The sequence below is a fragment of the Rutilus rutilus genome, assembly GCF_951802725.1.
Source record: "Rutilus rutilus genome assembly, chromosome: 24".
Classification (NCBI taxonomy): Eukaryota; Metazoa; Chordata; class Actinopteri; order Cypriniformes; family Leuciscidae; genus Rutilus; species Rutilus rutilus.
The window spans coordinates 370144-384041 of NC_140228.1; the positions used below are offsets into that span (position 1 = coordinate 370144).

At 45.5% G+C, this 13898-nt stretch overlaps 1 protein-coding gene across 11 annotated transcripts in view; it reads right to left on the reverse strand.

Moving 5' to 3' along the window:
• ptprma (protein tyrosine phosphatase receptor type Ma) overlaps nt 1–13898 on the reverse strand; it is a 230629-nt gene that overhangs the window by 43034 nt on the left and 173697 nt on the right. For 4 of the 11 annotated variants that reach the window (XM_084398296.1, XM_084398293.1, XM_084398291.1 and 1 more), the window contains 2 exons: nt 8066–8217; nt 6033–6107 (listed from right to left, as the gene is read on the reverse strand). In XM_084398296.1, coding sequence (XP_084254422.1) covers nt 6033–6107; nt 8066–8217 — 227 coding nt within the window. Of the gene's footprint in view, nt 1–4944; nt 4972–6032; nt 6108–8065; nt 8218–13898 lie in introns of all 11 variants that reach the window. The other 7 variants (XM_084398287.1, XM_084398288.1, XM_084398295.1 and 4 more) reach the window with 2 other exon arrangements.

The following is a 13898-nucleotide window of genomic DNA, read 5'->3' on the forward strand; positions in this document are numbered from 1 at the left end:
ACTTTTCGTACAGATCTTGCTATAATTTAAAGCATTTTGTTAACCTTTTCACAACCTTTTAGCGCTAACATTTTTCTAACATTAAAACCACTGACATTTTAAAGCACATTTCAATGTTTATTCACGGGTGGATCGACGTTAAGAATCACGGTTGAATCAGGGTTAAAAATGGTTTAAAACTGTTTACAATCATTTAGCACTAAACATTTTCTACGGCTGGCATTATTTTGATCACTTTCAGCATTGAGTGTCGGCTGTGTGCCGGCGGGGATGAGGTCTGCCTAAATCAGTGCGCTTACAAAAAATAAAATAAAATTGTAATTAACGTAATTCAGAAAAAACTGAAAGACTGGCGTGTAACAAAATAGCTTCCAGCCTACCATCAGTCAGTTAAAGCGAAAGTTAAAGTCAGTTAAAGCGATCGTTCACTCCAAAATGGTCATCATGTGTTCAAAAACCAGACTTTCTTTCTTCCATGCAACACTAAAGAAGAAGTTAATGGGGTCCAAAGTTATTCGGTTCCCAATGTTCTTCAAAATATCTTCTTTTGTGTTCCACAGAGGGAGAGTAAATTATAACAGAATGATCATTTTTGGGTGAACCGTCCCTTTAAGACAAAAACCCCAAGTGCTTTATGGGACGACTAGTTAATTAGTTCCCTCGTTAGTACGCAGTCTTGTGTCTTTTAATTGAATGAATGGGAAATATACTTCCTGAACGCAAGTCCTCATCTAATATAGTCTAATGCAGCTGTTCCGAAATGATAGTAAAACTGTGTTCTTTTGTAAAAACGTTCTAATGAGAAAGTGTGTTTTAAATGCCATCATTAGCATAACGAACTGAAGAATGGACATGATTGGTTTATTCTATCGTGCCACACTGCCACTCCCCCCTCATCCGGTCCACATCATCTGTCCATGCACATGAGAGGTCATAGACAGACGTGACGTCACACGCACGACACCGAATGCGGATGGGATGGGGTGAAGCCTCGGCTCGGAGGAATAACCTCAGATCTCACACACACGAGAAAAGCAGGCAGGAATGAATGTGAGAAGCGTCAGGTCTACCTCCTGTCTGTCTCTCAACAACACACACACACACACTGAACACACCAGCGTCTTCCTTAAGGTCTCGGTCTCGCTTTCCAGCACAAACATCTAAAACATTCTTAAATCAGGATACATTTACTGGAAAAGCAAGTCTTGCATCAAAATGAAGTGAGTTTGTGCTTAAATAAGGGATAATGTACATCCAGCCGGTCGTTATATCAGAATAAACCCGACAGGGTGATCAGGATCAGGTCTTCATCAGCCACACACACACACACACACACACACACACACCTGAAGGGGTTAATTCTGAGATCTCACACACACACACACACACCTGAAGGGGGTTTATTCTGAGATAACAACCGGCTCTATTGACAGTTAGCATGCAGTTAGGATTGGCGGTCTGGTTCTGTTCTGGTTAGCCTAGCATGGATTAGCAATAACCCCTCAGGGTAAAAAGAACACAACAAACATGAATGTATTGCAGATATCAATTAATTTTAATGTACAACATAATTGGAGAATTTTAGTCTGATTCAGGGGGAACGCCAAATCCTGACGGAGACGGGTGGAGCTGGGGAGGGAGGAGGGCAATCCTGACGGAGACGGGCGGAGCTGGGGAGGGAGGAGGGCAATCCTGACGGAGACAGGCGGAGCTGGGGAGGGAGACAGGCGGAGCTGGGGAGGGAGGAGGGCAATCCTGACGGAGACAGGCGGAGCTGGGGAGGGAGACAGGCGGAGCTGGGGAGGGAGACAGGCGGAGCTGGGGAGGGAGACAGGCAGAGCTGGGGAGGGAGGAGGGTAATCCTGACGGAGACGGGCGGAGCTGGGGAGGGAGGAGGGCAATCCTGACGGAGACGGGCGGAGCTGGAGAGGGAGGAGGGCAATCCTGACGGAGACGGGCAGAGCTGGGGAGGGAGGAGGGCAATCCTGACGGAGACGGGCGGAGCTGGGGAGGGAGGAGGGCAATCCTGACGGAGACAGGCGGAGCTGGGGAGGGAGGAGGGCAATCCTGACGGAGACGGGCGGAGCTGAGGAGGGAGGAGGGCAATCCTGACGGAGACGGGCGGAGCTGGGGAGGGAGGAGGGCAATCCTGACGGAGACAGGCGGAGCTGGGGAGGGAGGAGGGCAATCCTGACGGAGACGGGCGGAGCTGAGGAGGGAGGAGGGCAATCCTGACGGAGACGGGTGGAGCTGGGGAGGGAGGAGGGCAATCCTGACGGAGACGGGCGGAGCTGGGGAGGGAGGAGGGCAATCCTGACGGAGACGGGTGGAGCTGGGGAGGGAGGAGGGCAATCCTGACGGAGACGGGCGGAGCTGAGGAGGGAGGAGGGCAATCCTGACGGAGACAGGCGGAGCTGGGGAGGGAGGAGGGCAATCCTGACAGAGACGGGCGGAGCTGGGGAGGGAGGAGGGCAATCCTGACGGAGACGGGCGGAGCTGGGGAGGGAGGAGGGCAATCCTGACGGAGACAGGCGGAGCTGGGGAGGGAGGAGGGCAATCCTGACAGAGACGGGCGGAGCTGGGGAGGGAGGAGGGCAATCCTGATGGAGACGGGTGGAGCTGGGGAGGGAGGAGGGCAATCCTGACGGAGACGGGCGGAGCTGAGGAGGGAGGAGGGCAATCCTGACAGAGACAGGCGGAGCTGGGGAGGGAGGAGGGCAATCCTGACGGAGACGGGCGGAGCTGGGGAGGGAGGAGGGCAATCCTGACGGAGACGGGCGGAGCTGGGGAGGGAGGAGGGCAATCCTGACGGAGACGGGCGGAGCTGGGGAGGGAGGAGGGCAATCCTGACAGAGACGGGCGGAGCTGGGGAGGGAGGAGGGCAATCCTGACGGAGACGGGTGGAGCTGGGGAGGGAGGAGGGCAATCCTGACGGAGACGGGCGGAGCTGGGGAGGGAGGAGGGCAATCCTGACGGAGACGGGCGGAGCTGGGGAGGGAGGAGGGCAATCCTGACGGAGACGGGCGGAGCTGAGGAGGGAGGAGGGCAATCCTGACGGAGACAGGCGGAGCTGGGGAGGGAGGAGGGCAATCCTGACGGAGACAGGCAGAGCTGGGGAGGGAGGAGGGCAATCCTGACAGAGACGGGCGGAGCTGGGGAGGGAGGAGGGCAATCCTGACGGAGACGGGCGGAGCTGAGGAGGGAGGAGGGCAATCCTGACGGAGACGGGCGGAGCTGGGGAGGGAGGAGGGCAATCCTGACGGAGACGGGCGGAGCTGGGGAGGGAGGAGGGCAATCCTGACGGAGACGGGCGGAGCTGGGGAGGGAGGAGGGCAATCCTGACGGAGACGGGCGGAGCTGGGGAGGGAGGAGGGCAATCCTGACAGAGACGGGCGGAGCTGGGGAGGGAGGAGGGCAATCCTGACGGAGACAGGCGGAGCTGGGGAGGGAGGAGGGCAATCCTGACAGAGACGGGCGGAGCTGGGGAGGGAGACAGGCGGAGCTGGGGAGGGAGGAGGGCAATCCTGACAGAGACAGGCGGAGCTGGGGAGGGAGACAGGCGGAGCTGGGGAGGGAGGAGGGCAATCCTGACGGAGACGGGCGGAGCTGAGGAGGGAGGAGGGCAATCCTGACGGAGACAGGCGGAGCTGGGGAGGGAGGAGGGAAATCCTGACGGAGACGGGCGGAGCTGGGGAGGGAGACAGGCGGAGCTGGGGAGGGAGGAGGGTAATCCTGACGGAGACGGGCGGAGCTGGGGAGGGAGACAGGCGGAGCTGAGGAGGGAGGAGGGTAATCCTGACGGAGACAGGCGGAGCTGGGGAGGGAGACAGGCGGAGCTGGGGAGGGAGGAGGGCAATCCTGACGGAGACGGGCGGAGCTGGGGAGGGAGGAGGGCAATCCTGACGGAGACGGGCGGAGCTGGGGAGGGAGGAGGACAATCCTGACGGAGACAGGCGGAGCTGGGGAGGGAGACAGGCGGAGCTGGGGAGGGAGGAGGGTAATCCTGACGGAGATGGGCGGAGCTGGGGAGGGAGGAGGGCAATCCTGACGGAGATGGGCGGAGCTGGGGAGGGAGGAGGGCAATCCTGACGGAGACGGGCGGAGCTGGGGAGGGAGGAGGGCAATCCTGATGGAGACAGGCGGAGCTGGGGAGGGAGGAGGGCAATCCTGACGGAGACGGGCGGAGCTGGGGAGGGAGGAGGGCAATCCTGACAGAGACGGGCGGAGCTGGGGAGGGAGGAGGGCAATCCTGACGGAGAAACACTACAGCTGCTGATAATCCTGAAGGAGCTGATATATGAATACAGTGATAGAGTCGTGTTCCTACAGGTCGAGGATCAGCCGAGAGTCACTGATGTGAGCTTGACTAGCATAACCTGCCAGAACTGTAATAATAAAACATAAAATATTGATCTGAGTTGAAATATTTGATTATATATATTATAATATTATTATACACTTCCGCGGAGAGATCAGTTTCAGCGGCAAGATCAAACTAGACGGACATTTAAGAGATACGGTATTCAGTCATAACACTTATTACACAGCATTTCAACACATTAATAATTATGGAGATAAGCATAATATTGATTCGGCTGAGTTTAAATATTTTATTAGCTCACCAAAAGCTAACTGTTCCTAGCGAGCGCTGCTGACTTCAGTGACCCGGATGAGCCTGTGTTCTGTTGTTATCTGGGAATAATATCCTGCTGGATGTGTGATGGACCAATCAGAATCAAGTATTCCACAGAGCCGTGTAATAAAACAAGAATAAATATCTGCCAATGGGGTCATTGAGAAAAGAATCATGTGTTTCTCCAGTAAATGTCTCCTGATTTGGGAATGTTTAGATGTTTGCTCTGGAAGCGAGACGGAGAGACTGAGGAAGACGCTCGTGTTGTTCTCCTCGTCATCACGTGTGGAACAGAGAGAGAGGGTTCTCACCTAAGATGGCGGTCGGCACAAACGGGTCTGTTCAGCGGCACAGAGACGAGTTCACAGAGAAGAGAGAGGAGATCAGCCAGAGTTAGTTCTGCATTAGTGAAGGTTAGACAGGAGACTAATGCAAACACACACATATTATATATCATACACACACTCATCCAGTTCCAGGACACAGTTAGTTCAAATGATTACATGTTAATAGTTCGCTTCCTTGCCCATAATGTTTACACTACCATTCAAAAGTTTGGGGTCGGTATCAAAAATACAGTAAAATTGATGAAATATTATTCTAATGTAAATCATCTGTTTTCTATGTGAATATACAGTAAAGTGTAATTTATTCCTGTGATCAAAGCTGAATGTTCAGCATCATTACTCCAGTCTTCAGTGTCACATGATCCTTCACACATCACTCTAATATGAGGATTTGATGCTCAAGAAACATTTATGATTATTATCAGTGTTGAAAACAGTTTTGCTGCAGAACATTACACGTCTTTATAATGTAACATTTAGTAACATGTTCTACTGTCACTGTTATCAATTTAATGCATGACCCCAAACTTTTCAAGGTTCAAGGGTCATTCCATACTCATTTTTACATGAAGGAATGAAACTAAGTCCTAAAGTCCCGGTCAAAACACGAGATAAAGACATTAACCAATAAAAACATTAGAAACTAGGGTGTGTGTCTAAGCAGCTTCGCCAATAAACAGCAGAAAAGCAATACAATAAAAACTAGAATAGACAACACAAGAATAAAAACAGTGCAATAATTAGTAATAAATAAGGACATAAATAGTCCAATATTATTGCACATAAAATGTCCTAAATAATACTCTTATAAAAAATTATAATAATAAAATTAAAATAAAAACTTTTGTATGGTATATGTGCTGAAAGTGATCCGTATGCTGTGTGTTATTCAGATGAGCTCAAAGCCAGAAGAACACACACACACACACACACACACACACACACACACAAACACACACACACACACACACACACACACACACACACACACGCTGATGTCATGGGTGTGTACAGCGCAGTTGTGCAGAAGCGAGCAGTCTCACACTCTTTACCTGGATAGTAGGCGTTGGGCACGGACGTGCTCAGTGTGTTAGTCTTCACGGTGAACGAGGACGGCGACGACACAGCTTTACAGTGAACATCAGCAGATAAAGAGGATATTTGAGTTCACTGACACACACATTATTATACACACTCAAACCAAACATCACTCAGACACCAGAGATCATCTTTGATATGTGTCACTAGTGTGATCAGGACACTATAGTTCACTTCTGTAAGTGAGGAGAGCAGAATACAGTAAACTGTGACATATTATACCCAATAATTCTTCATACAGCGACTAAAATGATTGGGACACTTTGAGCTGATCATGTTCTGCTGAAGTGTTTTGTCTTTAATTGCTAATGCTCTTTTTACACACAGACTGAACACAATGAAGCATTGCTTGGTGATTGGTTGAGCTAAACTGGTATTATCTAATTGTGTAGTTAAATTTAACAGCTGACAGATATTCAACATAACTCATGTGTGAGTCAGTCTAACAGAAGGATAAAGTGAGGAATGTTGAAGATGTCGGAGTAATGTTGGTTTGACTGTATATCAAACATGTCACTGTACATTTACTAAAATGATCTGTGGTTATTTTGAGCTTAAAGACAGCGTGTGTAAACGCAGTATCATGGATACACAACCCTGTTCTGATCCACACACACACACTTGTGTTCACCGCTCACGTTCACTCTGGCAGTGTGTGTGAATGATAAGCGTTTCTCTCGGTGTGTGTGTGACGAGTGTGTGACAGCAGTGACCCGTCTGTCACTCACACACCGCAGGATAAGGTCAGGCACGAGCATAAGAGCCACGTTGATTTATTTATCCCTGTGTGTGGCCACTTCACACACACACACACACACACACACACACACACACACACACACACACACGCCAGTCACTCTGAGGGACGCTCCTGCAATATTTAATAATGCTGTCATGTGATCAGAGAGCTGTCGGTTCACTGGATGCTTCACATATGGCCATGATCGTCCAGCATTACGGCGGTTTGTCAGTGAATCTCAATCATGATATTGGCTCGTTTAGAGCCTCGAGAGTTCAGCCGTGTGCGAGAAAATGGAGTAAAAATGGAATTGATTGTATTAAGTAATTTATGATTAATATATATAATAATAATAATAAATTGATTAGACATCATTTGACATATGATTAGTTGTGGTAAAAACCACAACAAATTCCTCGTGTGTTTGCGCACACTTGGCGAATAAAGTTCATTCTGATTCTGATTTTTTACGAATTAAAATTGAATGACAAATGGAGTCTAGAAAATATAAAACAAAAAAAATAGTTAAAAAGTCAAACAGATTTAATTTATGTTAGTTTAGTCCTGAAGCGGATAGTTGACCGACGCTAGAGTTTGCAGGAAGAGAGAAGAGCTCTGATTGGCTGAGTTCAGCAGGTGGGCGGGGCAGACGTGAGATCAGAGCTCTGATTGGCTGAGTTCAGCAGGTGGGCGGGGCAGATGTGAGATCAGAGCTCTGATTGGCTGAGTTCAGCAGGTGGGCGGGGCAGACGTGAGATCAGAGCTCTGATTGGCTGAGTTCAGCAGGTGGGCGGGGCAGACGTGAGATAAGAGCTCTGATTGGCTGAGTTCAGCAGGTGGGCGGGGCAGACGTGAGATCAGAGCTCTGATTGGCTGAGTTCAGCAGGTGGGCGGGGCAGACGTGAGATCAGAGCTCTGATTGGCTGAGTTCAGCAGGTGGGCGGGGCAGATGTGAGATCAGAGCTCTGATTGGCTGAGTTCAGCAGGTGGGCGGGGCAGATGTGAGATCAGAGCTCTGATTGGCTGAGTTCAGCAGGTGGGCGGGGCAGATGTGAGATCAGAGCTCTGATTGGCTGAGTTCAGCAGGTGGGCGGGGCAGACGTGAGATCAGATTTTCTCACATTTGAATTAAATGTGAATGAGATTTTCAGTGAAAAATGACTCAGTCTGACATCATATAATCACTAATTTGTAGGTTTGAATAAATGATGGCAGAATGATTATTTTGGGAGTGATCATGTGACTCACGTCTGGCGTTGAGGTTGTGTGTGTCCATGAAGGAGATGGCCTCATCACAGCTGGTTCCCTGCTCCGCGTAACTCTTGTCCATGGAGTTCACCATCACCGTCATCTCCTGCCTCGTGTTGCTCAGCGTCTCCTTGCGCTTCTTCGCCAGTTTCCTTCATCAGAACACACAGCAGCAATTACATTCAGATTCAGAAAACTGCTTTATTGGCATGACTGTAAATAATACAATACTGCCAAAGCTTGGAATACATCAAAATAAGAAAATATTATAACACAACTTAAATTTAAATAAACCGTGTAAAAATGAGAGATCCCAGTCTCAGTCTTCCTCTGGTGCTCTTCACGTGGCAGACAAAAATGATGTTTTTTTATTTCATATTTTGTATTTTTAGGAGATTTTATGGCACTACATTATATTTACGCTGTATTTATAATCCATTTATTCACGTTTTGAGCACAGACCTGAACATTTTATTTCCAACTTAAACAAAGTTAAACAAAGATCCCATTAAACAAACGCACGGCTCCCAGTTAGACAGGATGGCCCTTAAACACTTGTCTCGTTCCCACTAATACACACTCCTGAGAGCTCTTGTCACAGGGAACTGGAACTGACTGTCTCTTCCCCACGACACACACACACACACACACACACACACACACCGTCTCTGGGAGCGTTTGCCTCGGGCGCCGGCACTTCTGGGACAGACCTGAGCTTCGACTGCTCAAACACACACACACTCTCTTCAGCTCAAACACACTCTCTCTCTCTTCAGCTCAAACACACACACACACACACTTCAGCATTAATTAAGGGAGTCTGCAGGCTGGATGTGGCGTGTTTGGTGATGATGACACTAAGTCATGGGAGGCTGATGCAACTTTAGTTTGTTTTTGATACATAGAGCTCAAAATATATATATATATGCAATCTCATCATTATCACATGGCACAAGCTGATTGGCCTCTGCTGATACTGCAGCCAATGAGATTGCTTGCTCAATATTTAAATGGTCCTGCAGAGTTCCTCTGAACCCCTCCACCTCCCCAGCTCCACCTGCCTCGATCCGCCAAGACCAAATACAAATCAACATTGCTATTTTCAATTGTATATATATATATAGGTGTTCCAGGGCTTGAATGTCAGTATGGGATTGCGCATATTAAGCATTATTTTTCTCATTCCCGCAGATTTTGACAAGCATAAAGTATATTAGCTATATAAAACAGTATAATGGCTCTGTGCGTCAGCTCTTAAAGTGACAGCAGCCTAATATATCGACTGCCAAAATCCTGAGATAATATTAAAAATATCTATATGGCAGTTTTTCCCTATGGTCTCGATGTAAAAGTTGTGGCCAGTGAAAACCACTAGCATTGGCAAAAAAAAAAGTGCAATTTGTATGTATATATATATATACACATATACAAATTGCAAATTTTTTTCCATTAAAAACTGAATAATATACAGGGAAATGAAGAAGGCCGGAGAGTGCCAGATTTGCGGCTCTGGCAGACGACACATTGGCACACACTACGCAAGCCCATAACCAACACCTGGCCGAGCGGGCGCTAAACCCACAGCCTGACGAATGCGTTTAATAGGAACTTTAATACGCCATCTGCACACGGCAGTGAGCGCCTGAACCTCTCCGAGTGCTCAGCTCTCAGCGTCTGATGGCCGAGCACGGGCTCTCAGGGGTCTGCCGGAGGGGACCGCAGCTTTAATGGAGACCGGATGGATCCAGCCCAGCATTAAGTGGTCTAAAACAGAGCGCAGAACCTGCAGCCGCACATTAAACATAAATAAATGAAAGTGAAGCCATTTCTCTGCCTCTCCTGCTTCACCCGTTTATCAGCAGAAGGTCACGGCCATCTGAGCTCTTTACAAATGGAAAAAAGATGGATGCTCGCCATCAGTCCGGAGGGGATTTTGAGTGAACGCGCACACACACACACACACACACACGGTCCTCACGCTCCATCTTACACATAACGGCTGATCACTACTCAAACACACCACATGCACAACTATAACAGGAGCGATACACTCACGTACTTCAAGTAAAAATCATCTTCATTTTCTCCATAGAGGAAAAAAATTTTTATTTAAAAATATTATTTATATATAAATATTTTATATATAAATAACACATTTGTCTTAAATATATACATGCATGTGTGTATACAAAATAATTGTACGCAGAACATACACATATATATTTTGTAAACACAAACTTTAAATCTATATTTACAGCTGAACATCCCCTTTCCTGAAGAGATGCGCATGGAGAACTGATCAACATGAGCTCCTGTGAGAGTGTGTGCTCGATTCCCCTGATGATGATGATGATGATGATGATGCAACGATCCCAGCTGAATCTGTGTGTCCTGCTATATTTCCCAGTGTCCCGTTACATCAGCTCACGGATGCTGAGCTCTTCAGAACCGCAGCTCCGGGAATAAACTGAGATCCGGCCGTAATGATGTGATGCACAGCTCAATCTCATCCAGCTTCAGTTTCACAGCGATGCGAGATTAAATGCAGCCGCCGTAATAAAGTAATTGTGAATTGTGCTATTCTATTTAATTATACCAAAGGTTTCTGTTTACACCGTGTTTTTATAGCGTTGAGCGTTGTAACCAATCAAAGTTAAGCACATGAACACAAGCACCAATCAGAGGCGTTCAAAAATGTATCACTGCGTCACAGAAACTTCCTCACCCTGAACGAGTTTTTGAAACATTTGAATGATTGAGTCAATGACACGAATGAATCGGTCCTAATGAGCTGAAAGATTCAATGACTCACTCACTTGATTAGTTTCTAAATGAATCAGTGTTTTTAAATGAATTGGTCGAATGAATGATTCAATGACTCACTCACTTGATTAGTTTCTGAATGAATCAGTGTTTTTAAATGAATTAGTTGAATGAACGATTCATACTCACTCACTTGATTAGTTTCTAAATGAATCAAGTGTTTTTAAATGAACTAGTTGAATGAATGATTCAATGACTCATTTCACTTGATTTGTTTCGAAATGAATCAGTGTTTTTAAATGAATTGGTCGAATGAATGATTCAATGACTCACTCACTTGATTTGTTTCTGAATGAATCAGTGTTTTTAAATGAATTAGTCGAATGAATGATTCAATGACTCACTCACTTGATTAGTTTCGAATTGAATCAGTGTTTTTAAATGAATTGGTCAAATGAATGATTCAATGACTCACTCACTTGATTAGTTTCGAAATGAATCAGTGTTTTTAAATGAATTGGTCGAATGAATGATTCAATGACTCACTCACTTGATTTGTTTCGAAATGAATCAGTGTTTTTAAATGAATTGGTCGAATGAATGATTCAATGACTCACTCACTTGATTAGTTTCAAAATTAATCAGTGTTTTTAAATGAATTGGTCGAATGAATGATTCAATGACTCACTCACTTGATTAGTTTCGAAATGAATCAGTGTTTTTAAATGAATTGGTCAAATGAATGATTCAATGACTCACTCACTTGATTAGTTTCGAAATGAATCAGTGTTTTTAAATGAATTGGTCGAATGAATGATTCAATGACTCACTCACTTGATTTGTTTCGAAATGAATCAGTGTTTTTAAATGAATTGGTCGAATGAATGATTCAATGACTCACTCACTTGATTAGTTTCAAAATTAATCAGTGTTTTTAAATGAATTGGTCGAATGAATGATTCAATGACTCACTCACTTGATTAGTTTCGAAATTAATCAGTGTTTTTAAATGAATTAGTCGAATGAATGATTCAATGACTCACTCATAAAGACAGTCATGATTCATCACCAAGGAACTGACTGCTGCATATTATATATAGTTTATGTGTGTGAAAATAATATATAATATAATACACTCTTGAAGTCTCTGGCACTGATGTTCTATGAAGAACTTTTAACATCCATGGGATTTTTCCACTGTTCTTTATAGTGGAGAAATGTCCTTTTAATAATTAAAATGTTCCTCACACCAAGAAAAAATGGTTCCTTTAAGACCTGATCACTGAGAGGTTCTTTGAGGAACCAAAGATGGGTCTTCTACAGAGTCACTGTGAAAACCCTCTTTTAAAAGCTTTATTTCTAATCTATGCATATATATATTCATGATTCAACGATACAGATTTATGCTGTATAAATCTTGAAATGTTCCTGCAAATGAACTCGGTACAAAAACACAAACGAAGCCGTTTATTTTCCTCCGCACGCATGCTAATGAGGCACATGCCCGTTCCTTCATATTCCGACTGTATGCTAATTTATTTTCCCAATTATTCCGATCTGATTTACTACAATGGGATTTGTGAGTTAATAACACTTCAAAGTGCGGAGATCTGGAGACTAAATCTCCGGTGTGACGCCGAGCAAACAGCGGCTTCAGATTTACAGCGTCTTGTCATCATCTAAATTGGCGTACGCTTCAGACGCCGGTCTCGGCAAAGATTTGTCTTGGAGCTGACATTCTCACGCTACACTTAAAAACAAATTAGAGTCTCTACAGAAAGCCCTGGAACATGACAGAAGCTCAGCAATTACGAGCCGCTCGCTCTGTCGTATCCAGTGTGTTCAGAGACGCTAATGACTCCAGAACACACACACTCGGGTTAAAGATGAACGCTCACACTCCCTGAAGAAGATGATGATGATGAAGAGCGGAGGGTAAACAGGGTTAAAACCACTGTATGTGTGTTTCACTCCATCAGCACAATCATTTAAAGTCAATCAAAACAGACAATTCTTGTGTTTTTTTATGGAATATTAGAGCGTTTATTCTAAATGATTTACCACTATTGTGTTAAAAGTTCCTGGTAATCTTGAATCAGAATAACTTCACCTCTTCTCTTCTCTGATGACGAGGGCGGGGCTATAACCTGTCACTCACATGAGATCAGCCAATAGCAAACCACAACCATCCAATCAACACAATCAAGCCCCGCCCACATCTGTTCTTGTTCCTGAAGCGTTTAATTCTAGAAGAAAACTGGATGATTTTTGTAGTTTAAAATCTTTAATCTTGTCGACGTCACTGTACGCTTTCTTACACCAATAGCACATCAATGACTCAGAGTCTCATAATTATTCATGAGACTGCGTGTCCTTCTCCAATGAGAGCACGCTTCTCTTAATTATTCATAATGGCACGATTCATATATATATATATATATTAAATGCACAAATGCAAACAGCTGTGCAGTTATTTGCACATTAAATTATAGCTGTCATAGGATACATTGGTGTAATTACGGTGAGCTTACAAAACCAAGCATAATACTTGATGATTTCATTGCATGTAATGATGAACTGCAGCATGTTTTTCTGGGGGGAAATCTGTGATGCCTTTAACTCAATGAGAGCGAATGAAAAGCGGCAGCTGACCTTTGACCCCGTGCTAATACGCTAACACGCTAACAAAGCTCCCCATCGCGGATCCATCTTGTTTATTCAGTGCCGTTCCATATGGTGTTCCGCTCAACATCTCTGCCCAACGGGACGCTAATCACTTCACCGGCTCCTTCTAATCGTCTGCCACACCAGTCAAACTTAATGGATGTTGTCATCTAAAGTGTGGGTTTAAACGGCCTATTGAGAGCGCGTCTGTTAACCCTCGCCAGTGAAAACTAGTCCCACACACTCATCATCAATATTTACATCACTTTACAAACCGCAATACTAGGATTTGTGGTGCAGAATTGAAAAACCAAAGAGGAAATAAGTCCCTCCTGTGGTGAAAACCCAGCGTTTAATGTAGTTTATGTGTCTATGTGGTGTTATTAATACGCTTTAAGACAAAGCA